Below are 26,176 nucleotides of genomic sequence, written 5' to 3'. Positions count from 1 at the left end.
TTAGATCCAAAGTAGCTGATCCCCTTGTTTTCTCCCCTACCTTTTGGAAGATAAAGTTGTCAGCAATAGAGGATAAGAATTTGCTTGACCTGTTAGTTTTACTTGAGAGAGATTCCCAACAAATGTCTGGATAGTTGAAATCTCCCATGACCACTACGTCATATTTTTTGGAGAACTTGGTCATTTGATACATAAAGAGTTCATCCATATCTTCAGCTTGCCCAGGTGGCCTGTAGTAAATGCCTACAATGGTGTCCTTTCCGTTGTTCTCTCCTTGTATTCTTACCCAAACAGTTTCCACAGAACTCCCAGTCTCTGAAGCTTCAATCTCTGTGCAGATATACGCTTTTCTAACATACAATGCGACACCTCCTCCTCGTTTATCAATTCTGTTTCTTGCAAATAAGTTGTGTCCTTTTAGCCTTTTATTCCAATCATGTGTATCGTCCCACCAAGTTTCAGTGATTCCAATGACATCATATTTCTTTTCCTGCATTAGTAGTTCCAATTCTCCTTGTTTGTTGCCCATGCTTTGTGCATTTGTATAAAAACATTTTAGTTTGTGATTGGTTTCTCTTCCTCCCATATTTTTATTATTTAAATTGTTTTGTCTTTGTTCTTCCTTTCCACTTCCAGTAGCAGAGATCTCAATAGTATTTGTCAGCTGTATGGCTTTTTCTGGTCTTTTGCTTCCCTTCCCACATTGTTCTAGTTTAAAGCTCTCCTGATGAGTGTAGCAAGGCAACTTCCAAATACATGTTTTCCAGTCTTCGTAAGGTGCACCCCATCTCTAGCAAGTAGTCCATCGTATAGGTAATTCATTCCGTGATCCAGAAATCCAAATCCTTGTTGACGGCACCATCGACGTAGCCAGTTGTTCACCTGTAGAATCTTATTCCACCTCATTGTTCCATGGCCATCCACTGGGAGGATGGATGAGAAGACCACCTGCGCTCCCAATTCTTTCACTTTCTTGCCTAAGTCTTCAAAGTCACTGCAGATGGTTTCCAGGTCCTTTCTTGCTGTGTCATTTGTCCCCACATGTATTAGCAGGAATGGGTAGTGATCTGTAGGTCTGAAGAGTCTTGATATCCTGTCAGACACATCTTTAATTTTTGCTCCTGGAAGACAGCACATTTCTCTTGAGGTTATGTCTGGTCTGCAGATAGCGGCCTCTGTTCCTCTTAATAGGGAATCCCCCATGACCACCACTCTCCGTTTTTTCTTCACAACATTCTTCTTTCTCCATCCAGGAGGATTCTGAGGGCTTACAAGGTTATTCATTGCTGGCAAAGTCTTATCTTGCTGTATTTCTTCATGGTTCTCCTGCGAGAGAGCCTGGTACTGTTTCCTGAGCAGTATGGGTGCTGACTGCCTCTCGATCCTCCTGCTTCTGTGGGTCACATGCTTCCATTCCTCTGTTTCGTCAGGTGCAGTTCGAATTTCTTCTCTTTCTGAATCATGAAGAGATAATTCTGCTCTGTCTAAGAACTCTTCACCTGCCTTAATGATTTTCAAGGTAGTTAACCTCTCTTCTAGATTTCGCAACTTTTCCTCCAAGAGGGACACAAGCTTGCATTTCTGGCATGTGAAGTTTGGCTTTTCCACTGGCAAGTCTGTGAACATGTAGCAGGATATGCAGCTCACCAAATGGCTCCTGGACTCTTCCATGTTCTTACTGTTAATGTTCTGAAAACAGTGAAAAAAGCTTCAATATGCGTGCGCCGGCAGGCGCGCAGTTTACTGATGTCCTCTTTCCAGCTCCAACAGCCAAAATCCAGTGTTCTTTGAGCTCGCGGAGACTCTTCACTTACCCCAAAATGCAGTGGGAATATGCAAATTATCTCCTCAGGACTCCTCCCCTGGTTTACCGATGTCCTCTTTTCAGCTCCAACAGCCAAAATCCAGTGTTCTTTGAGCTCGCGGAGACTCTTCACTTACCCCAAAATGCAGTGGGAATATGCAAATTAACTCCTCAGGACTCCTCCCCTGGTTTACCGATGTCCTCTTTTCAACTCCAACAGCCAAAATCCAGTGTTCTTTGAGCTCGCGGAGAATCTTCACTTACCCCAAAATCCACTGGGAATATGCAAATTATCTCCTCAGGACTCCTCCCCTGGTTTACCGATGTCCTCTTTTCAGCTCCAACAGCCAAAATCCAGTGTTCTTTGAGCTCGCGGAGACTCTTCACTTACCCCAAAATGCAGTGAGAATATGCAAATTATCTCCTCAGGACTCCTCCCCTGGTTTACCGATGTCCTCTTTTCAGCTCCAACAGCCAAAATCCAGTGTTCTTTGAGCTCGCGGAGACTCTTCACTTACCCCAAAATGCACTGGGAATATGCAAATTATCTCCTCAGGACTGCTCCCCTGGTTTACCGATGTCCTCTTTCCAGCTCCAACAGCCAAAATCCAGTGTTCTTTGAGCTCGCAGAGACTCTTCACTTACCCCAAAATGCACTGGGAATATGCAAATTATCTCCTCAGGACTCCTCCCCTGGTTTACCGATGTCCTCTTTTCAGCTCCAACAGCCAAAATCCAGTGTTCTTTGAGCTCGCGGAGACTCTTCACTTACCCCAAAATGCAGTGGGAATATGCAAATTATCTCCTCAGGACTCCTCCCCTGGTTTACCGATGTCCTCTTTTCAGCTCCAACAGCCAAAATCCAGTGTTCTTTGAGCTCGCGGAGACTCTTCACTTACCCCAAAATGCAGTAGGAATATGCAAATTATCTCCTCAGGACTCCTCCCCTAGTTTACCGATGTCCTCTTTTCAGCTCCAACAGCCAAAATCCAGTGTTCTTTGAGCTCGCGGAGACTCTTCACTTACCCCAAAATGCACTGGGAATATGCAAATTATCTCCTCAGGACTCCTCCCCTGGTTTACCGATGTCCTCTTTCCAGCTCCAACAGCCAAAATCCAGTGTTCTTTGAGCTCACGGAGACTCTTCACTTACCCCAAAATGCACTGGGACTATGCAAATTATCTCCTCAGGACTCCTCCCCTGGTTTACCGATGTCCTCTTTTCAGCTCCAACAGCCAAAATCCAGTGTTCTTTGAGCTCGCGGAGACTCTTCACTTACCCCAAAATGCAGTGGAAATATGCAAATTATCTCCTCAGGACTCCTCCCCATAGTCCATATGTTCTACCGGACGGGCCTGCCAAAGGAGATCCTGATGGACCAGGGAACTCTTTTCATATCTAAAGTGATGAGGGAGTTGTGTAAGGCTCTACAGATTACACAACTCAAGTAGTCGGTGTACCATCCGCAGACGACCTGGTGGAGAGGTTCAACAAGACCCTAAAGTCCATGCTTAAGAAGGTCGTGAAAAAAGATGGCCGAGACTGGGATTGCCTACTCCCCTATCTACTATTCTCGATTAGGGAAGTTCCCCAGGCCTCTAAGGGGTTTTCACCCTTCGAGCTGCTTTAAAGACGGCACCCTCGGGAACTTCTGGACATTGCGAAGGAGACCTGGGAAGCCGAGGTAACACCCCACCAGAGCGTCATCGAGCATGTGGCCCAGATGCAGGACCAGAACGTGAGGGTGATGCCGATTGTGAGGGAGAGCCTCCTTCAAGCACAAGAGGCCCAGGCAAGGGGCTACAAATCGGTCGGCGAGACTGAGACAGTTTAGCCCTGGAAACTGGGTATTGCTGTTGATTCCCACAGTAGAAAGTAAGTTCCTGGCCAAGTGGTAAGGGCCATACGAGGTGGTCGAAAAGTTGAGTGATGTCAACAATAAGGTCCACCAACCAGAGAGAAGAAAGCCGTACCAGGTATACCACATTAATCTGCTCAAACCATGGCAAAACAAATAACCAATGGAAGCTACGTGCCTGGGGGCCCATCCTGAAGCCAGGGTCGAGGATGTCACAGTGGCAAAGACACTATGACCGGCCCAGAAGCAACAGTGCCGAGAGCTGCTTCAGCGGAACCGGGACCTGTTTTCAGAGTTGCCCGGTTGTGCGCAGGTTGTGGAGCATGAAATCCTGACGGAACTGCATGTCCGGGTGAGCCAAAACCCATATCGGATTGTCAAAGCCCGCCGTGAAGTGATCTCCAAGGAGATGAGGAGAATGTTGAGATTGGGCCTCATCGAGGAGTCAAAAAGCGGCTGATCCAGCCCCATTGTCCTTGTGCTGAAGCCAAATGGAGAGTGGCGTTTCTGTAATTACTACAGGAAGCTGAATGAGGTGTCCAAGTTCGATGCATATCCGATGCCCCGAGTCGATGAACTCATCATGAGCTAGGGTTAGCCAAATATATCACCACCCTGGACCTAACGAAAGGGTACTGGCAAATTCTCCTGTCCCCAAGTGCCAAGGAGAAGACAGCCTTCTTTACTCTTGATGGGTGCTTTTAGTACATCAGGATGCCATTTGGTTTGCAGTGAGCCTCAGCTACCTTCCAGAGGGCCATGGACCAAATCCAAGCCTCTCACAAAAAGTATGCCTCAGCTTATCTGAACGACATTGTGATCTTCAGCCAGGATTGGGGAAGTCACCTGCAGAAGGTCCTGGTGGTACCGGATGCACTGAGAATGTCAGGGTTTACCATAAACCCAAAGAAGTGCGCCATGAGGAAAAAAGAGGCAAAATACTTGGGCTACATCGTTGGCAGGGGCGAAATAAAGCCGCAAGTAAATAAGTTGGAGGCAATCCAAAATTGGCCGCAACCGGTCTCCAAGAAGCAAGTTATGGCATTTCTGGGAATTGTGGGATAATATTGGTGATTTATTCAGAATTTCACTATGATAGCCACCCCCTGACTGATCTTCTTAAGGGCATGAAGACGTCGGTGGCCAAATGGTCCTCTGAAGCGGAGATGGCATTCCAGGAGTTGAAGCATGCCCTATATAAACAGCCGGTCTTCGTGGTGGTTCAGACGGATGCCTCCAAGGTCAGTTTGGGAGTTGGGTTGTTACAGGAAATAGTTGGGGATGAACATCCAGTCCTATTTCTGAGCAGGAAACTCTCCTACTGTGAAAAGAACTATGCCTTCGTAGAGAAAGAGTGCTTGGCCATCAAATGGGCAATTGACATGCTGAGGTACTACGTGTTAGGCCGAATTTCAGTCTAGTGTCAGATCATGCACCTCTGAGATGGATGAGGGAAAGGAAGGGGAAGAATGTCCAGGTGACTGGGTGGTTTCTAGCGCTCCAGGACTTTAGTTTTCATGTGGAGCACAGGCCATGGTAACGCAGATGCCCTGACCAGACTTCCCTGTTTAGCTAGTGAAGGTGCCAAAACCCCCATCTTTGGGCAGATGGGGGACAAAGTCACTGGCAAAGGCTATTAGCTTCAGTGATTATAAACCTAGAAGTTTTGCTCAAGCACACTAAGTGTTACAAGGGGTTAAGCAGCCATGTTAAAAGGGCTGGGTTTTTGTGAAAGACCATAGAGCGGGTGGGAGGTCGTTCACCATATCTCCACCCCAGTGTTCTGGGGTTTAAATATATGGCCTGCTGATGCATTCAGTGTTTAGTATGTCTGGAGAGGCTAGCTCCAGAGAGGTGGTGTTGTACTAACCTGAACCGTTTGCTAAACCCTGAGCGGGCAGATCCCCGCTACCACAAGGACTGTGCTTTGTGTTGCCACTTTGTTTTGTTTTTCATGTTTTTCCCAAAGATGCTGATGGAGACACTTTGGACTCCGTTTGGCGTCTGTTCCGGTGATATCCATCTTTTAAGATCTGTGCTCGTCCACACATGTGCGCTAAAAAAAACCCTAAAATGATGGGACACTGCCAGAACACAGACCAGAGTGTGTCCAAAGTAGCTCCATCTGCCTCATTATAATGAGTGGTTCTGTTGGGGATTTTGTCTGAATTGTGGTTTTCGGGAAATTACACGGAAACCACGATGTAAGCGCTCAGCTGACAGCCCAGGATAAATGTGAGCCAAGCCTTATTCCAATTCTTGGAAAGCAGAATGAACAAATAAACAGTAGTACAAGAATAGTTCTTAATTTTATTTTTGCGCGATTCACCATGCGGTATAAGGATAAGGCAGCTTTATTCTTTGGGTCGGTGTGATTACAGTGATATCAGATTTATATATTTTTCACACACTAAAAACGCTTTTTTTCTAAAAAAATAGTCTTTTCGTTGCCATATTCTGAGAACTGTAACTTTTTTACTTTTTGGCAAACAGAGCTACACGAGGGCTTGATTTTGCAGTACAAATTAAAAAAAATAATAATTTGGTACTCTTTTGAAGTACATAACATTTTTGGATTGCTTCTTATTCTGATTTTTCAGACACAGAAAGAACAAAAACCAGCAGTTCAGTTATTGCTTTTATTTTCATTTTGTTGTGCGTTTCACCGTGCATTAAAAGTGATAAGACCGACTTATTATCGATTTATAATTATAGCAGATTTATATATTTTTTTTATACTTTACTACTTTTACACATTAAAAACAATATTTTATAAAAACTAATTTGTTTTTGCATCGCCATATTCTGAGAGCTGTAGCTTTTTTATTTTTTGGTGAAGCCATATTAGAACTTGTTTTTTGCGGGACGATTTGGCTTTTTCATTTATACCATTTTTTTTATATGTAACTTTTATTGCTTTTCATTAAATTTTTTGTGTGTCAGTATGAAGAAAAAGTGACATTTTTGGCATGTTTTTTATTATTTTTTTACAGTGTTCGTCGTATGTAATAAATAATGTGACAGTTTTATAGTTCGGGTCATTCCGGACACAGCGATACCAATTATGTGTTAGTTTTTAGTTTTTTTGTTTATTTTTGTTTTTACACAAAAGCTGCGCTTTTAGTTGCGAAACAGCTTTTCGTGATTTTTTTGTACACTTTTTTTAATATTTTTTTTAAACATTTTATTTAACTTTATTTTATTCTTTTACTTAGTCCAGCTGTGGGACATGAATATTTTTCAGGGTGCGACGGCATCTATCATACCATGATTACGATCGTGGGGTGCCGTTAGTGTTAAAGGGGGAGTCTTCTCCCCTATTAACCATTTAGATGCCGCTTTCACAATTGACAGCATAACTTAAGGGGTTAATCGGCCCCAATCAGTTTCAAAACTGGTTGCGGCTGATGGTGCAGGGTGTCAGGCATCATATACAGCTGACACCCCTGAGATTTTTACTCGTTGGGGGAACTACACTCTTATTCCTCTGCACTGTGACAAAGCTGTGCTGAGAAATAAGGCCCTTAAATGGTTACTGTGAAAAGGTGTATCGGTGGTCTAAACAGGTTGTTCCCTTTCAGCAAACGAATGTTACAAACTGCAGATTATTATAAAGAAACAAACCACTCTGTACTCTCCTTCTTTGGGTCCAATGCTACTCCCAGTGTCTGTCATTGGCTATGATGCTGACGTCACATTGACAGTACTGCAGCCAATCAGTAAACTTAATAACTGAGTGTGGCTTTCCGTCTAACTAAGAACACCCCCCTTAGCCCCTCAGAGCTGTTGAGCTCATTGATTAGCTGTCACGCTATCGACATGACGTCAGCGCCAAAACCAATGTCAGACACCGGGAACAGTGGCGAGACTCGCAGGTGGACCTTAGAAGGGTGAGCACAGTGTGGTTTGTCTCTTTATAATAACCTACAGCTGGGGCCAGACAATTATTGAAAGGGAACTTACACTTGAGCAGCGCAGTAGTACTCACTCAGCTAAAATATTATGGATGCTGGTCCATAGGTTCCTTCATTTTTAATGAGGGCAGCCTGTCTTTGTGACTCATACAATGTTACTGGGTCATCAGGCTTTATTTGCTGCAAGGTCACAATGGCCAGGTCAGAGTAGAACAGAGAGAAGCATAGATTCCCTGCCTTCACGCACCTCTTACCAGCATGATAGTGTAAGAGGTGGGGTAGAGTATAGAAGCACACTGATTGAAGCAAGGGTAGCAGGTGAAACTAACTTGCTGTCTCAGCTCCAATCACAGCGCTTTTACTGTCGGTGCAAGCTGCCAGGCTTCAGGGGGAGGGAAAGGCTCCGCAGGAAGACTGTGAATCTAACTTGATGTGTCCTGCCCCACCAAAGTCTGCAGCCGTAAAAGTGCTGTTATTGGATCAAGAGAATGCCAAGAGTGTGCAAAGCAGTCATCAAAGCAAAAGGTGGCTACTTTGAAGAACCTAGAATATAAGACATATTTTCAGTTGTTTCACACTTTTTTGTAAAGTACATAATTCCACATGTGTTAATTCATAGTTTTGATGCCTTCAGTGTGAATGTACAATTTTCATAGTCATGAAAATACAGAAAAATCTTTAAATGAGAAGGTGTGTCCAAACTTTTGGTCTGTACTGTATATACTAAAATAAAACCTTAGGAAAGAATTAGGTATACTGAAGCTCAACATGTCCAATCCTTTTTCCCCCCTGAAATATGCTGAATGAACATTGGTTAAACATTTCACGCTCTTCAGATAGTTGACCTGTACTGCTGAAGTGGGTTGGTTCAGACATGGCCACCTTTACCAAGGATAAGTACAAGAAAAGTAGTTCAATGTATCGTCATCTGATGGAGATTACATTGGTATGTAAAGGGAAAAAATGCAGCAATTGAATTTGTTTAAAATGTACTTTTTGTTCAGTGTCATCATTGCTTACATTATTATTACTTGGAATTTACATTGCATCTCTTCATTGTTGGTGGTCTGGTATCCTTGTTTGAAAAAATGATCAGGAACACGAGTATCAGGAAAGAAAATAGATTAGGAAATAAATACTTGGAACGTTTTTGTTCATTCTTTTTACCCATGGCAGCTCTACTCATTATCATTTGCCTAATAGTTACTTCCTTTTATGTCATTTAACCTAGGTCATAATGAACTGCCATCAGTGACAGCATAAATTATAGTGACTGGGAATTTGCACATACAATTAATACTTAGCAGCCAAGCTAAAACAGCTGCGTTATGGTATAATAATACTCTTTGTCTCAATGGTTATTACGCTCGGGTGCTTCTTCTACTTTGATCATTTCAACTTGAAATAATTGTTACATTATAGTTCAATGCATTAAAGGGTAAAGAGCATGGGTGATTATAATGTGGCTCAGATGCCACCTGCAACTTTGGAGTATTGGTTCTTTAATAAAGCGCCTGAGTACCAAACTCCATGATAAAATACTGTGCAAGATTTAGGCAGAAAGTCCTGGATTCCTAGCAGGGGCTGGCTGGCAAATTTTGGCCTGGGGGCAAGCACAAAGTAGTGGCCCATGATTAGCAACCTATACATATTGGCTCTGATTCATTAAAGGGGTGGTCCGAAACAAAATTTTATTTTGCACCTAAATTTCTTTCTATTTAATGTCATAATATAATCTTTTTTTCTAATATAATTTAATTTAAAATGTCTTATCCTTCCCTCAATACTCTAACTGCTTTATTTTTTTCCTATTACTTCCTCTTTTATGACCCGTCATTTGAGAATCCCAGTGCATGTTGGGATACTCAAACAAATCGTCATAAGGGGGCAGAGGCTGCGGTCACTGCCACAGCCTTTGCACCCTCCCTAAAATGAAGCGTCATCAGTGACTGTTTCAAGGGCTGGGTTGTCCCTGCTCTAATAAGCATGCTTTAGTTGTCAATTCTGAGGGATGCTCAGTAGACTCCTGTCACTGTGCACTGTTCTTTTCAGTGCACAGTGACAATGCGCTCTCTCGCCGCCTCTGGTCAGAAGTGATGAGCTGCCAACAGAGTGCACTGTCATTGCACAATGTAAGTAAAGATTGAGAGAGCAGAGACCATTGCCACCCCCACAAGTGAAGTCAAATAAGAGATTTGCAGGCCTCCAGCTTTGCTGCCAGGTACTGAACTGAATGCTGGACCGGAGTCCCACATATCAATCCACTCATCTCTAGTTATATACTTTCTTTGTAGTAGACCTGGATACATTTAAAAATGTGTAAATCTTGTTTAAGGCCATGTGCACTTGTTGCATGTTTGATGCATTTTGTCAGCACAAATTTGTCACTGAAAATATGCAGTGTTTTGCTGTCCCAGCAAAGTGAATGCACAAGTTGCTTATTTTTTCCTAGCAGATTTGCAGCTGATTCAAATCTGCAGCATGTCAATTCTTGCAGCTTTTTTCACCCATACTAATGAGTGAGGAAAGATACGCAACAAAAATGCATGTCAAAAATGAGGCAAAAACAAGTGTATTTCATGAAGCGTTTTCCCTGCCAACACATCAGGATTTGCAACTGAATTTTCAGCTGCAAATCCTAAACGTGTGCACATAACCTAAGGGTATATGCACATGTTAAATATTTGCTGAAGACATTTCTGCTCCAAAAACGTGTCCATTGGCAGGAAAAACATTGCAGAAAATGCACATGTTTTTTATGTCATTTTTTATGCGTTTTTTTCCCCACTCATTGGAATGGGCGAAAAACCCTGAAAGAATGGACATGCGGCAGATAGGAAACAACTTCAAATCTGCAATTAAAAAATAAGCAGCGTGTGCATAAGATTTCAGATATCTTATTCATTTTGCTGATACTGTAAAACACTGCATTTTTTTGCAACAAAAACGTGGATAAAATGCAGCACAAACGAAACATGTGCACATACCTTAAGACGGTATCAGCCAAACGAGTACATGTTTAAAAAAAAACACATTCAGGCTATGTGCCCACGTTGCATTTATGAAGCAGAAAATTTCTGCTTCATTTCTGCAAGTCCTCTCCCGGAAAAACGCATGCGGAATTCCGCACGCGTTTATCGCGCATTTTTCGCGCGTTTATCACGCGTTTTCCACATGCGGAATTGCCTTGCGTTTTTTATGCATTGGACAAAGGCAATTCTGCTTGCGGAAACGCAAAATTAAATGACATGCTGCGGATTTTTGAACGCAGCATAAATGCTGCGGAAAAATCCGCAGCATGTGCATAGAACTTGCGGAATCCCATTGGGGACCATGGGGTGCGGGTTACCAAGCGTTTTACAAGCGTTTCCGCTGCGGAAATTCCGCATCAAAAACGCTTGAAAAACGCTACGTGGGCACACAGCCTAAAGGAATTGAGAGGCAGCGCTGTACAGAGAAAAAAAGTATTTAGTCAGTCACCAATTGTGCAAGTGACGCGCCCCCTGGGCCAGTGTTGTTGGGAATACCCGGAGCCGGATCAGATGGGGGTTGTAGTCTCCGAGTGGCTGTGACCCGGTCCGTGCCCAGGGTGTCAAGCTCAGTGTGTGGCAGTCCTTACTGATGTTACTAAAGTTCTTTATGTCGACTACGCCACCCGTTGAATTGCGGTCACTTCGGCCGCCGCTGCAGCAGGGTCCACTGAGGCTGATGGTGTTTGTGCAGCTTAGGTAGTATAACCCCCAACGGGAGGGGTATAGCCTCAGGGGGTCAGGTGCAGAGGATGGTGGTTGTGGAAGTGCAGGGAAGATGGTAATGAGAGTCAGAGTCGGGTTGTGCAGTTCAGGGTTCTTTACTTACTGCTGTTCTTGTACTGGTCACTCCGGCCTTAAGTGACCACCCGAGCCGTGCTGCGTCCACCAGGTCCTGGACTCGGCCAACCCCCAAGTAGTTCTGGAGCGTGGTTCTGAGCTCCCTTTCTGTCCTGTCCTCGTCTCTGGCCTTCCCCACCAGGGATCCACCTATGTCCGGCTCCCTCGGGCCTCTTGTTGGCGAACCCTTGCCTCTGGGTTCCCTGACCCTATGCGTGGTCTGCCTTCCGGGTGGATTTGGTGGGTGGCCGTGGCAGATGCTGCCCACGGCCTCCGGTCTCTGGCTGAGGTATGCTGTAGCCCCCACCAGTTTGGGATCCGGTACCCTGTTGCCAACTCTTCACCCTGTGGTTGTATTTGGGCTCTCAGAGTTCCTTCTTTCTCCCCCTCTGGGTCTTTCGTTCTCTCCTCTCTCACTCTGGGCCTGGGGCTGCTCTGCTCCTCTGCTTTCTTCCACTGCTCTGCAAAGTCTTCACTACAACAGGCTGACTTCTCACAGACTGACTGACTGACCCTGATCTTAGATGGTGCCCACCTTAAATACTCCCTCTATGTGTGAGCTCAGGTGACCAGCACCCAATGAGCTCCTAGCACTACCCAGACTGCTCCCCCTATCTGCCCCTACACTACTGGGATGTTCCACCCCCCTCCCACTCCAGCCAAGGACAGACTCGGTCGTACCTGCACATTTCTAAGTGGGAGTACCGTTGGTCTGCCCTCCGGAAATGGGATGTGTGTAGTGCATGCAGCCTTCTGAGCTCAGCTCCACACTCCATCCTTACCCGGGAGTGGAATACCACACCTCTGGGTTGAGGTGCAATACCCCTGTAGCAGCCGAATCCTCAGGGTGCTACACAAGTTCTCCCATTTCAAGGTCCTGGAGTGGCGTAGCCAGTCTCCAGATCTAAACCCTATAGAAAACCTTTGGAGGGAGATGAAAGTATTGCCCAGCGACAGCCCCAAAACATCACTGCTGTAGAGGAGATCTGCATGGAGGAATGGGCCAACATCCCAGCAACAGTGTGTGCCAACCTTGTGAAGACTTACAGAAAACGTGTGACCTCTGTCATTGCCAACAAAGGATATATAACAAAGTATTGAGATGAACTTTTGTAATTGACCAAATTGCAGGCCTCTCTCATCTTTTTAAGTGGGAGAACTTGCACAAATGGTGGCTGACTAAATACTTTTTTTCTCCACTGTATAAGCATAGGGGTAACACACAGTCAGTCACTTTTTTTGTCTGTTTTTTTGCAAACCTACTCACTCAAGCAAGTCACAACTGAACTGCACAACATGAAACAGGTAAAAGTATATGATATATGAGTCACTTATGCTGTATATATTATGTGTGTGCACAAAGTATAGCACATACAGTATACAGGATACAGTATACAGGATATATATTATACTATGAGTACAGACATCAGATATTACACCAGTCTCATATTACCCTGTATATAGTATCTGATGTCTGTGCACATAGTAAATATTACATACAGGATACATGACTGGTGTGTGATATACAATGACTACAGACATCAGATGTCATATACAGGATATTATGTGATGGTATAAATTCTACTATGACTACAGAGATCAGATATTACACTATCACATACTAGCCTGTATATAACATCTGATGTCTGTACACAAAGTATATCACATACAGGATAATATATTACTTGCATATGATACACTGTTCTACAGACATCAGATGCCATACAGTATATACATTGTTGTATGTATATACATATATCTGATGTCTGTACATAAAGTATAAGGGCATGTGCACACATTAAACATTTGGTGCAGAAACTTTGCACCATTTCTGCATCTCTTGGCAGCAAAGACACTATGTATAGTAGGCACGTTTTTATTGCAGATTTTTGTCCCTCATTAGTATGAGTGAAATCTTCAGCAAAAACACTGAAAAAATTGACATGCAGATATAAATCTGCACCAACTCTGCAAAGAAAAAATATGCAATGTGTGCATGAGACCTCAGAGTTCTCATTCGCTTTGCTGGCATCAGGAAACCCTTCAAGTTTTGTGAAAAATGTGTGCAGAAAAATCTGCGACAATCTGCAACTTGTGCACAGACCCTAAGACTACGTCCCCACGATCTGGAATCAGCAGCGCTTTGGATGCAGCGTATTTTCACTGTGTCCAAAGCACTGTGTTCTATTGCTGCACTTGTTTTGTCAGAACCTGCGGATCCACCGCATGTAGTGACATCAATTGATTACAATCTGCAGCAGAGACTTGCGTCTCTGCTACAGAAATTACCATACTGTGACTCATAAACCCACACCACGGGTGAGTTTACACAGCATCTAAAACAAGCACAGTGGGCATGGAATTTCTATAAATCTCATCCACTGTGCTTGTACTGTAGAACGCAGCATTTTGGACGCAGCGCAGATGAGCTGCGTCCAAAACGCTGCTATTCCTGATCATGGGCACATACCCGAACACAGGGGTGTGCAATTAATTTTCCCGAGGGGCCACATGAGAGACAGTGACAGTTGTGGAGAGCTGAACCAATAGGCTGAAATTAATTCTGCTCAATATTAATATCAATATATTAATTATAATTATTATATTAATAATTATGTAATATAATATTGAGCAGAATTAAGTATGCTGACATCCACCTATATACTGTTTGAACCCCGAATACAGCCCCCCGTGTCCAACGTGAGAGCCCCGCGGCCTCTCCATGTCCAGCGTGAGAGCCCCACGGCCTCCCCGTGACCAGCATGAGAGCCCCACGGCCTTCTTGTGTCCAGTGTGTCCAGTGTGAGGGCCCCATGGCCTCCCCGTGTCCAGCATGTGAGCCCCACGGCCTCCCCGTGTCCAGCATGTGAGCCCCACGGCCTCCCCGTCTCCAGCGTGAGAGCCCCACGGCCTCCCCGTGTCCAGCATGTGAGCCACACGGCCACCTCGTGTCCAGTGTGAGAGCCCCACGGCCTCCCCCTGTCCAGCGTGAGAGCCCCACAGCCGGAGGCCTCTCCTCCTCCAATGCTGTCTGCATGGATGGAGACAGACTTAGAGGACACAGCGAGCAGGCGGGCGGGTGAGGGCATGGTACGGCTGTCTCGGTCCGTGGGCCGGATTGGAAAAGCCAGAGGGCCGGATGTGGCCCGCGGGCTGCACTTTGCCTAGGTCTGCCCTAACACATACAGGATAATATATGACTGGCATTTGATATACTACTTTACAATATACACATTGTTATATGTATATACAGATATATGACAATGTGTATTCTGTATAACAGCTGGTGTTTGTGTTATTCTTTATACTATAGTGGTATACTACGTGCACTGATTAAAATTTTAAATACTCTGGATTGATCAATCCCGCACCTGGCCCAGGACATCCATATTATATACTGTATATACAGGGCCGTGTATATAACATGTGATGTCCAGTAACCAGGCTCAGGGTTGATCAGTCCAGTGCCGGATTCTGTACAGTGTCTCTGGTCACACTGAGGTATAGAGACGGAGATTTATTGCAGCTGACTGAACTTTCCTGCGGGTCTGTTGATGCTGGAGCTGATGACCCGTCACTGACAGGGCGACCCTGAAAGTACAGAATCATGCAATAAATCTCAGTGAGCATCAGAAGACCATCCACTGACACTATACAGGACCCCACACAATACAGGACCCAGCCCTGAACTTATCAGGAGGTGAGTAGCGTCCACCTCCTGGCTGCACAGACAGCTGAAGCTGTACTAACTGATGTCTACTGTCTGTGCCACCCACAAGCTCGTCTCCGGCAGGAAGAAGATGCAGCCGAGCTCCCTCTTCCTCAGCAGATGGCCGCACACAGGGTGCAGTGTCTGTTCCACTGTGATGCGACTGACCTGCTCAGGTACAACAACACCGACCCCCCCCCCCCCCGGCGGCCTTAAACAGCTGCTTAGTGAACGGCACATGCCCCCCTGCCCTCGGCCCAGCCCACCCCTGTATATAGGATTGTAACCCATCTCCCTGAACGTTGCCACAAAAGGAAAATTTATGACAAATTAAAGATACGGATAATATGAATAGTAACCAAAAAGCCCAGAACAACTTCCAAAGAGATTAGAGGTGAACTCCCAGGTCAAGGTACATCAATGTCGTATTGCACCATCTGTCACTGTCTTGGTCAAAATGAACTTTATGGAAGATGATAGAGGAGGAAACCACTGTTGAAAGCAAATCACACGAAAGCAAGACTGGATTTGGCCAAAATGCATATTGACAAGCCACAAAGCTTGTAGGGAAGTGTGTTTTGGAAAGATGAAACAAAACTAAAGCTTTTTGGCAAATCACATCAGCTCTATGTTCACAGACGCAGAATTTAAGCACACAAAGAAACAAAGATTGTGCCAACTACGAATATGGAGGAGGCTCTGTTATGTTCTGGGGCTGCTTTGATGAATTTGGCACAGGGTGTCTTGAATCTATGCAAGGTACAATGAAATCAAGGGATTCTGGAGCAAAATGTGTTGCCCACTGTCAAAAAGCTTGGTCTCCGTTGCAGACTTTGGGTCCTTCAACAGTATAATGACCCAAAACACACAGCTAAAACCATACAAGCATGACTTAGAACAAAGCATTGGACTATTCTGAAGTGGCCTTTTATGAGCCCTGATCTAAATCCTATTGAACATCTGTGGAAGGAGCTGAAAAATGCTGTCTGGATAAGGCATCTTTCAGACATGAGACAATTGGAGCAGTTTGCTCACAAAATGTGGGCTAAAATACCTGTGGACAGGTGCCGAAGTCTCACTGAGACTTACAGAAATCGTTAATTTGCACTGATTGACTCAAAAGGTTCTGCAACGAAATATTAAATTAAGGTTACCATCATTTTTGTCCAGGTCAGTTTCATTAGTTTTTTTTTTGTTTGTTTTTCTTGTTGAACTACAATTCAAAAGCAATGTCTGATTTTCATTAGTTAATATTCAGTAAATTTATCAATTTGTCAGTTTCAACTTATTTCAGTGACCATTGTGTTTTTTCTTACTTTAACAGAAGTGCACTAACATTTTTGTCCATGGTTTTATGTGTGTAAGGGGGAAGACCGGGGTGTAAGTACTTTCAGAGCAAGGGATCTGGAACTGAGTTACGCCGGTCAGAACGGACAACAGCAGGAGTGCCTCCTCACCGTTACGAACAAGATCAATTCATATGGTACCGTATCATCCTGGAAGTCCAAGAATGTGAACGTTTGATGAAGGAACTCTCGCCCGTGGAATGGCGAGTTAAAGGAGAGTGGGAGTGTAAGGGGGAAGACCGGGGTGTAAGTACTTTCAGAGCAAGGAATCCGAAACTGCCGGGGCCGTGCCTCTGGTTGCAGTGGGAAGACGGACTGCAAGCACAGGAGTCAGGTGACTGGGAAGCTGGGGCCGTGTCCAGAGTGCGAGCTGGGAGGTCAGCTGACTGGGGAACTGGTGGCGTGGCTAGAGAGAGGAAGAGACGGGGACGTTTGCGTGGAAAAGGGGAGCTGGGTCCTGCTCAGCAGAGCAGTGTGAGAGGGTCCAGGCTCCTGGCTACAGTACTTGGAGCAAGATCCAAGTGTAGTGGACCGGAGGAGTCAAGCTGACTCAAGGGAGAAGAGACACAGGGTCCGTGGAGCCGAGCACGTGAGGTGCCATGTTATGGACTAGGGGCTCAGTGAGTAAAACTGGAGACCGCCCGCTGCCGCCAGAAGACGGAGCATTGTTTGGGCGGGGACGCCTGAAGAAATCAACACTGGCATCAGCTGGCAACTGCCTTGTGAGGAGCAAGAGTCAGCTAAGTGAAAAAACTGTCAACTTACAACCGGATCGACTCTGCTATATCTAGTTAAACTGTGAACTGTCAGTAATAGACTTTTACCTCCTACTTCCCTTGTTTTCCCCCATATTTTCCCCTGTTACTCCCTGCGTGGAGATTTACCCTGTTATTATAAACCTCCCCTGTTTATTAACCCTGTATTGGCTGCTCTGTGTTTCTGTGTCACTGCATCTAAAGTACCCGTGTTACATGTGCAGTGGTTACTGTGACTCAGGATAGTGATTTAGTAATAGTTTAGTCATGAGTAGGATCTCTTTTCTCAGGTCTGGTAAAACACGCAACTGCTAGGGCAATATTCTTTCACAATTAGTAAGCATGTGTCCTCTTGTACCCTAGCTGTATAGAATTTCTTGCTGACCCTGAGAACCCAGTGGCATTCCTAAACTATGTCAGCTATCCTAACTGGACCAATTCTTACTTAGCAGTGACAGTCATGTGTCAGACATTTCTAGATGTCTTTTTATGACCAGTCTTACTTATGTGTGACATAGAAAAACAAACAAATGTAGCAGCACACTGAGTGTATGAATATATTAATTCAATGCAGTGTTGGACTTGAGTGCCAAGGACCCATCAGTAACATTGATTTTGGGAGCCCACTGTTCCGCTACATGCAATATTACTTTACCATTATCCACACATTTACCTATGCTTCTATAAAATAGTACACTTGGTAGTTTGTTTATTGAATGATTAGATGCTTTCCTTGTCTGTACATAGTGAAACAATTGTATTGTGCCAGCTACTGCTTATATCGGTGCAGTTTGGGGCCCACTCATGTAAAAGGGCCCACTAGGGGATTCACCTGTTCTCCTGTGGGCCAGTCTGAGCCTGATTAAATGTATAAAAATTGAACGACATTACTGTTACACAGAGTAGTTACAAAATAGAGGTACTTAGTGCATAAGTTTACCAATTTGTGAGAGTCCACCATCCACAACAAGAAATATCCCATTGTAGATGGGAACCTACACGCTCAGACTTACTTCTCCTGGGCCAAAGCCTACAAATTGAATGGTTATGTAGGATCCAGCATTAATTAAAAACAACTTTAGACAGATGAGAGGAGTGTTCAGCCAAATATAGAATAACACATGAATTATTTTATTGCTTTTTGCTTTTAGGCTAATACTCCAATAGCATGAGGTTTTTAACTTCTCTGATTCAAGAAGAGTCCTGCAAACTATTCCCACCTCACTTGTGAAACTAGATATTTCAGATTAAAAATATCAATTTCCCTTATATTAACACTTTAAAGATATATAGAAAAAGAGCCTTTCCCCAAAAACAAGACTATTCTATAATAGTGTGCCTAACATTACATTAGCATGAGCACAATGTACTTACTGAAAGTATTAAAGTTTAGCAAATATATAATTATACTTTTTTCTAAATAGATATGTTGCACCATTTCATAAAAATGGTTCCCTCTGACTTCTCTGACTTTATGTCAAACATTTGGTTGGAACTTCTGATGATTTAGGAGGCACATATACAAAATGATCTGTGTTAGGTTAGGGCCACACCAGAGTATTTTCTCTCATCCGAGAGAATCAGGCCGATTATACTAATCACACTCTGATCAGAGCATGATCATTGTCTGAGCATAGTGTTATCCGATTTTCTTGGATGAGAAGATGAAAAAATTCCTCCATCTTCTCCACTCTAAGTCCGTGAATCATCCGAGTGCACCCTAATGTTTTCCACGGTTTCATTGACTTGCATGGCCGAGTGGGATCCGATAATCAGATTCAACTCAGGCATGCTGCAATTTTTTTCCTCAGACAAACGTTGTCAGAGGAAAAAATCTGACATACGCACAGCCCCATAGAATATCATTGGTCCGAGTGCAATCCCATGTTTTGTCGAATCGCACTTGGACCGAAAATATAGTCACCTGCATGAGCCCTTATGCTTAAATCTGGACACGCTGTACATAAAAGGAACGTCCAGTGAAAATATACTTAACCCCTTCACGCCGCTGCACTTTTCCGTTTTTGCGTTTTCATTTTTTACTCCTCTTCTTCCCAGAGCCATAAGTTTTTTATTTTTTCAGTCAAAAAGCTGTTTAAGGGCTTGTTTTTTGCGGGACGAGTTGTACTTTTGAAATCCACCATTGGTTTTACCATATCATGTACTAGGAAAAGGGAAAAAAAATTCCAAGTGCAGTGAAATGGCAAAAAAAGTGCAATTCCACAGTTGTTGGTTGTTGTTTTTACCATGTTCACTAAATGCTAAAACTGACCTGGCATTATGATTCTCCAGGTCATTACGAGTTCGTAGATACCAAACATGTATAAATTCATTTTTATTTAAGTGGTGGAAAAAAAATCCAAAGTTTGTTAAAAAAAAAAAATCGCTATTTTCTGAGACCCATAGCGTCTCCATTTCTCGGGATCTGGGGCTGGGTGAGGGCTTATTTTTTGCATGCTGAGCTGATGTTTTTATTGATACCATTTTGGGGTACATACGATGTTTTAATCACCCGTTATTACATTTTATTGCAATGTTGCGGCGGCCAAAAAAATTTAATTCTGACTTTTTGATTTTTTTTCTCGTTGCCCCATTTTACTGATCGGATTAATTATTTTTTTATATTGATAGATTGGGTGATTCTCAACACGGCGATACCACATATGTCTATATTTGATTTTTTGAAAAAGGGTGAAAGGGGCGTTTATATTTTTTAAATTTTTTAAATATTTTTAAAAACTTTTTTTTTTACTTTTTGCATGCTTCAATAGTCTCCAAGGGAGATTAGAAGTTGCGATTATCTGATCGCCTGTGCTACACACAGGCGATGATCAGATCGCCTGTGTGTAGCAGAAATGCTGACTTGCTATGAGCACCGACCGCTGGGGTCTCCTGCAGACATCGAGTTGTCATGCCAACCCATTGATGACCCATGATCATGTGACTGGGTCGCCGATGGGCGGAGCTAATGACACACTTCCGGCGTGATCATGCTAGATGCCACTGTCAGAGTTTGGCAGTGGCATTTAACATGTTAACAGCCGCGGGTGTTTGGGACACATGACAGCTGTACAGATCCGCTGTCATGTGCCCAGAAAGATGTGGGCTTAGCGCCGGAACCCGCACCAAAGGGGGAGACATGACATGCGCCGTACATGTACGACGCATGTCGTGAAGGGAATAAGGGGTATTCCCATCTCCAAGATCCTATCCCAATATGTAACAAGTGTAATAATAATAATAATAATATTAGCAAATACCTCTAATTAGAAATGTAGTATAGTTTTTCTGATTCACTGTCTCTTTCCTCATGTGCAGGCATTGACGACAGCGCGAGCGTGAGAACTTTCCCACCCTCGCGCTGATGTCAATGAAGTGAACGGAGTTCATATGACATGAACCCCTCTCAACTTGATGACGGCTCTGCGAGTCACTGAGGTGCGCAAGGCTGGATAGTCACATCAAACTACTATGCAGCCTGCCATCTAGATGTAGCAGAACTGGACCTGTCGCGGGACAAATGGATTATGTTCTTCACGTCGGAAAGGTGAGGATGAGGTTGGTTTATTATTTTATTTTTATTGCAGGTGACAATGGATTCAGAGGAATGGGCGTAATGGTAATTTGGGTTTAATTTAGAACTATTAAAGGAGTCAGTGTGTTTATTTAAACTAAAACAAATAAAATATTTCATTCTGGGTGTGGGTGTTTTTTTTAACATTTCACTTTCACTATGGGGTTAGTAATTGGGGCATCTTATAGATGCCTCTCCATTACTAACCTGGGCTTGATGTTAGCTGACATCAACCCCAGCAGAGGCTAAGTGCCAGAATTGGCGCAACTTATGGATGCACTATTTCTGGGACAGCTGAGAGCTGGTATTTGTAGTCTGGGAAGGGGCCAACATTCATGGCCCCTTCCTAGGCTATTAATATCAGACCCCAGCTGTCTGCCTAGTCTTTGCTGGCTGTTAAAATAGGGGGACCCAACGTGAATTTTTTTGGGGGTCCCCCATTTAATAGCCAGTAAAGGCTAAGTATACAGCTTGGGGCTGATATTAGTAGCCTGGGAAGCTCCATGGGTATTACCCCCTTCCCAGGCTACAAACATCTGTCCACAGCGGTCTGCTTACCCTCTGCTAGAGAATAAAATAACGGGGGACCCCACACCATTTTTTTTTAATTCTTTAATTTAACAATAAATTACATGTACAGTAAGCAACACAGTCACTGTACTAATTATATATGTCACTGACATCTTTCTATCTAACTCTTCTATGTATGTATGGCTATTCTCTCTATTCCATATTGTCGGGTACCGCTGTGATTTTACAGTATTCGGCTGATGAATTGCCGGGTTTCAAGGAGATGAGTTCGTGAAAATCGGACAGCAATCATCCGAGATACGCAGCCATACGCAGCATGCTGCGATTTTTTCTCAGTCAGATTTCAGCTGAGAAATAAATCGCAGCTGAGATGTGCCTGATAGAATAACGTTGGTCAGAGTGCAATCAGATTTTTTATCAGATTGCACTTGTCCGTTTTCCTCGGATATGAGTATGAGCCCTTAGGCTACATTCCCACGATAAGCTTTTGGTGCATTATTGACGATGCATATTTTTGCTGCATCAAAAACGCAGTGTGTTCCAGTTCCAGATTTTATAAAAATCTCATGCCCTATGTGCTTTTTTTTATTCAGCATAAACTGACCTGTGGTGCATGTTTCAAATCTGCAGCATGTCAGTTTCTCCTGGGGTACGCTGAGTTTTATGTGCGGATTTTCCCAATAGACTTGCATTAGCTGCGGAAAATCCGCAGGTAAAAAATGCACATTTGTAATCCGCACCTATGTATATCAATAAAGTTTTGTCAAAGCCAAATACCAGGAAGTGTCAAAAACAAAGCAGCTTTATTTAAAATATGTGTGACAGAGTCACTGGTGTTATATACGAGGGGAGGTATGTGTCACTCCGGCTGCTAGCCTGTGTGAACTGAAACCTACAACCTTTCTGCCTGCATGTTATATGCTGGAGGGTTAACTCACTAAAAGGGTGTGTTTTTTTGTGAATGGCAAAGAAGGTGGGAAGCCATTCACACTACCTTCCCTCAGGGTGTGGCTGAGCAGGGTTAAATGCTCAGTCAGCTTTGTTTCTCTGGAGTGTGTGATCTGGAGAGGGAAGTCTCCAGGCTGTGTTTGGTGAAGCCAGAGAGCAACACCGAAGAACTGGTGTTTGGTGAGACTTCACTGTGCTACCCGGAGCGGGTGAAGCCTTTCTCACTAATGGACTGTTATACTTTATCTTTTGTTTTTCCGTTACCCCAGAGAGAGCCTGTTTATTTTTGTGGAACCCTGCTGGAGCTTATGCCTTCTAAATAAACCAGCAGGAAGTTAACCCTAGACGTGTGTCCTGTGTTTGTCTCTGGGAGAACCGAGCAAGTCGCTTTACCACAATGACATACCAAAACTGCAATGTCGAAAATGCAATAAAAACACGTAAAAAAAAACGCACACAAAAACTAAATGAAAAACTGCTAATAAACTAATTTAAATAATAGGTGCAGAAAAGGTGCTGTAATTCTGCAGCACCAAAAACTCATCGTGGGAACGTAGCCTTAGCCTCTCATAGGGTTTAGTGGTCAGTGTGAAAACACTCTATTTGTCTCAGCCCTCTGGACCCCTTTCTGTTTCACATGGACTTGAGCAAAACAATTTGACATTTCTGAAACCACAACAAACTGTTTTGACCTTACCAGGTTAAAATAGTAATAAGTCTGTTCTTTACAAAAGCAAATCTATGAAGTGAAGGGACATCATTTTAATCTAACACATATTTGCTTAATCTCCTGGATTGTACTGAGATTTTATTAATATTTGAATAATAGGGAGAAGCAACATATCAGGAGATGTAGTGTGTGGAAGAGACATATTGCAATTTTATATTACTTTTTATATCTTTTCACATAAGAAAATGTAAATAAAATATCAAATCTCAGAAGTTGTACAATCTTTTCACTTCTGCTGCAGATTTTTTCTTACAGATTCTCAAAAACGTTATTTTGAAAAGCTATCACTTTACTGTGATAAATATGCAGAACAAATCCCAGTTACCTTTGTGCTCGGTAAGTGGTTGCCACTGGTGGAATGATCCACACAGCAGCTTCTGTTGTGAAGGCGTGGTGCACGCTGCATGCAGCTGACACTTTAGTGGACATGTTTAGCAAGTTATGCTTAAAAACACATTGCCAACTAGCAGGTACTTGTTTCTTAATTTTCACTTGTACAGTTAAATCAGATTGGCTGCTTTGACAACAGTGTTGTTATTTCCACCATATTCTGTATAGTAGGTTGCTGATCTCTCTTTTAGGCCGGCGTCACACGAGCGATTTTTCTCTCATGCGAGAGAATGGGGCCGATTATGTAAATGGCACTCAGCTCAAACTCTATCAGAATATGAGCCGACTGTCAGTGCACTGTGATCTGATTTTCTTGCATGAGAGAATCAGATCACAGGTGCGGAGAAGATGGAGAAATTAATTTCTCCATTGTCTGTGTCTGCGGATGTCGGACTACACTCGGATGACATCCCAGTGCAGTCCAATGTTTCACACACACCCATAGACTTGTATGGGTGCGCATTATCAGAATTCCGGAGCCTCTCGCAGTATGCTGCAATTTTTTTCACATGCCGAATCGGAATGAGAAAATATAGCAGACAGACCTGCACTGCCCCATAGTATAACATTGGTCTGTGTACTATCCGATAAGGTCATGTGCACACATTCAGTATTTAGGAAGTTTTTTACTTCACTATTTGTAAGCCAAAACCAGGAGTAGAACAGTCAGAGGAAAAATATAATAGAAACACGTCACCACTTCTGTATTTATTACCCACTCCTGATTATTCCACTCTTGATTTTGGCTTACAAATACTGATGTGAAATACTGACCAAATACTGAACATGTGCATGTGGCATTACAGTTCCAGCAAAGTGGATGGGATTTATAGTAATCTCACGCCCACTGTGCTTTTGTTTTTACTAAGCATAAACTGACCTGCAGTGCGTGTTCTAAATCCCCGACATGTCAATTTCTCTTGCAGGTACGGTGAGTTTTCTGTGGATTTTACCCATAGACTTGCATTAGATGCGGAAAATCTGCAGGTAAAAATTGGACATGCATTTTTTGTGCATTTCCATAACGGAAACGCATCAAAAATGCATGTAATCCGCACATGACTGTATCAATAAAGTTTTGTCAAATCCAAATACCACGAAGTATCAAAAACAAAGTAACTTTATTTATAACATGACTTACCAACAAGAAACAAAAAAACGCAGCGTTAAAAAAACGAGATAAAAACGCATGTAAAAAACACCATGAAAAAATGGAAGTAATCTACGCTATGTAAAAAAAAAAAGCACAGTGGGCATGAGACTTCTATAAATCCCATTCACTTTATTGGAAGTGTAAAATACAGCGTCAAAAACTCATCATGGGTGCACAGCCTTAGGGCTCTTTCACACTTCCTGATATTTCCGGTACCAGAAAAACCCGTACCAGAGATGTCCATGTGCACCTGTGTGGCACATGTGTGGCACACATGTGCCGCATAAGGAGCACACATACCGGCACCTGAGAATCAGTGGTACAGTTAGCGCTGTTCCCAAGCTCCGTGTGCTGAATGCTGCCCTCATCATAGTCCCTTGCCGGCGCTGCTGTGTCCACCTGTACAAATAAGAATAAAATAAAAAAATCCATATACTCACCTGTCCTAAGTGTCCCCCGCTGTAATCCATGCGACCACTCACGCCGAGGAGCCAGGGAGAATGACTCACTGCTCTTGCATTGAACGTGATTCGTTATTGGGACTCCAGCCTAACACTTGTAATTCAGTTTGACAGCAGCTGCTCCCCGCTCCCGTCTGGGACAATACGTCACACACCAGTGTGCATCTCCCCCTGTAAGTAACTGCCAGCCTGAGAAGAGGGGGCATAGCCTATTATCTACAAAGAAACAGCTATTATCAGGAGTCTGGCTGGAGCATGGAGCTGCACACTGCTGTGACGTCCCAGATAGAGAGGGGAGCAGCTCCTGTCACATCAGCCCTCTAATAATATCTCCCTGTCTGCAGTCCGAGGTGAGGGAACATGGCCTGCCCCCCCAGCTTCTAGTAGCAGCCAGCCCCCTTATAATGTCTCCTTCACTGCAGGGCCACTAGCAGGGAACTGGCCACGCCCCCTCTTCTGTGGCTGGCTGTTCCTCACAGCGGGGAGCTTCACACTGTGAGGGGGGAACAGTGAGGAGCAGCTCCTGTCACACAGAATTATAAGGGTTATAAAGATAATTAAAGTATACTGAGCATCTCATCCTTATAGTTTATGAGGTCAGGGACAGTATAAAAAAAATTTTCTCCCCTGATCCACTGCTTTTTACAGTTTCAAGAAATTTTAAGAAATATCTGCAGCGTAAATTGACAAACACTGGGAGCATCAGAGCCACAGAATGTGAATTTATGCTGTGAATGTCAGTACGAATTTCATATTTTACCGTACAAAGAGTGAAATGTGTGGCTCCCTTGTACGTTCTTCGCAATGATATCCGCAGTGGTAATAACTACAGAAACTTTACTGTTGGAGGTCTGCAATTAGTGCACTTAGTGGGAATGTAGTCTTAGAGCAAGCAGTCTTAGATTAAAAAAAAATCAAATCCTATAAGGATTTATTCAAGTTTCCTATTCTCCAATAAGGATACATTTGGAAGGACTACATTTTATCTTTGTTATGTGAACTAACTGGCTGAACATGAATTTCTTTTTTATTTAATATTTGCATAAGACTGTTTTATTCTTTTTAAGACACACGCAGTAGTGCATGAAACACTTTGGTAACATTAACCACTAACCTTTGTCAATCAACATAAA

The 26,176-nt window shown here is 43.5% G+C and overlaps 1 protein-coding gene across 1 annotated transcript in view; it reads left to right on the top strand.

The window, feature by feature from the left end:
- BEST3 (bestrophin 3) overlaps positions 1 to 26,176 on the top strand; it is a 134,155-nt gene that overhangs the window by 17,604 nt on the left and 90,375 nt on the right. The window contains exon 3 of the mRNA XM_073650696.1: positions 23,281 to 23,375. Coding sequence (XP_073506797.1) covers positions 23,281 to 23,375 — 95 coding nt within the window. The remainder of the gene's footprint in view (positions 1 to 23,280; positions 23,376 to 26,176) is intronic.

Source organism: Phyllobates terribilis, unplaced genomic scaffold (assembly GCF_046119375.1).
Source record: "Phyllobates terribilis strain yellow unplaced genomic scaffold, ASM4611937v1 Scaffold_11__3_contigs__length_659146591, whole genome shotgun sequence".
Classification (NCBI taxonomy): Eukaryota; Metazoa; Chordata; class Amphibia; order Anura; family Dendrobatidae; genus Phyllobates; species Phyllobates terribilis.
This window is presented reverse-complemented; position numbering and strand designations above follow the sequence as displayed.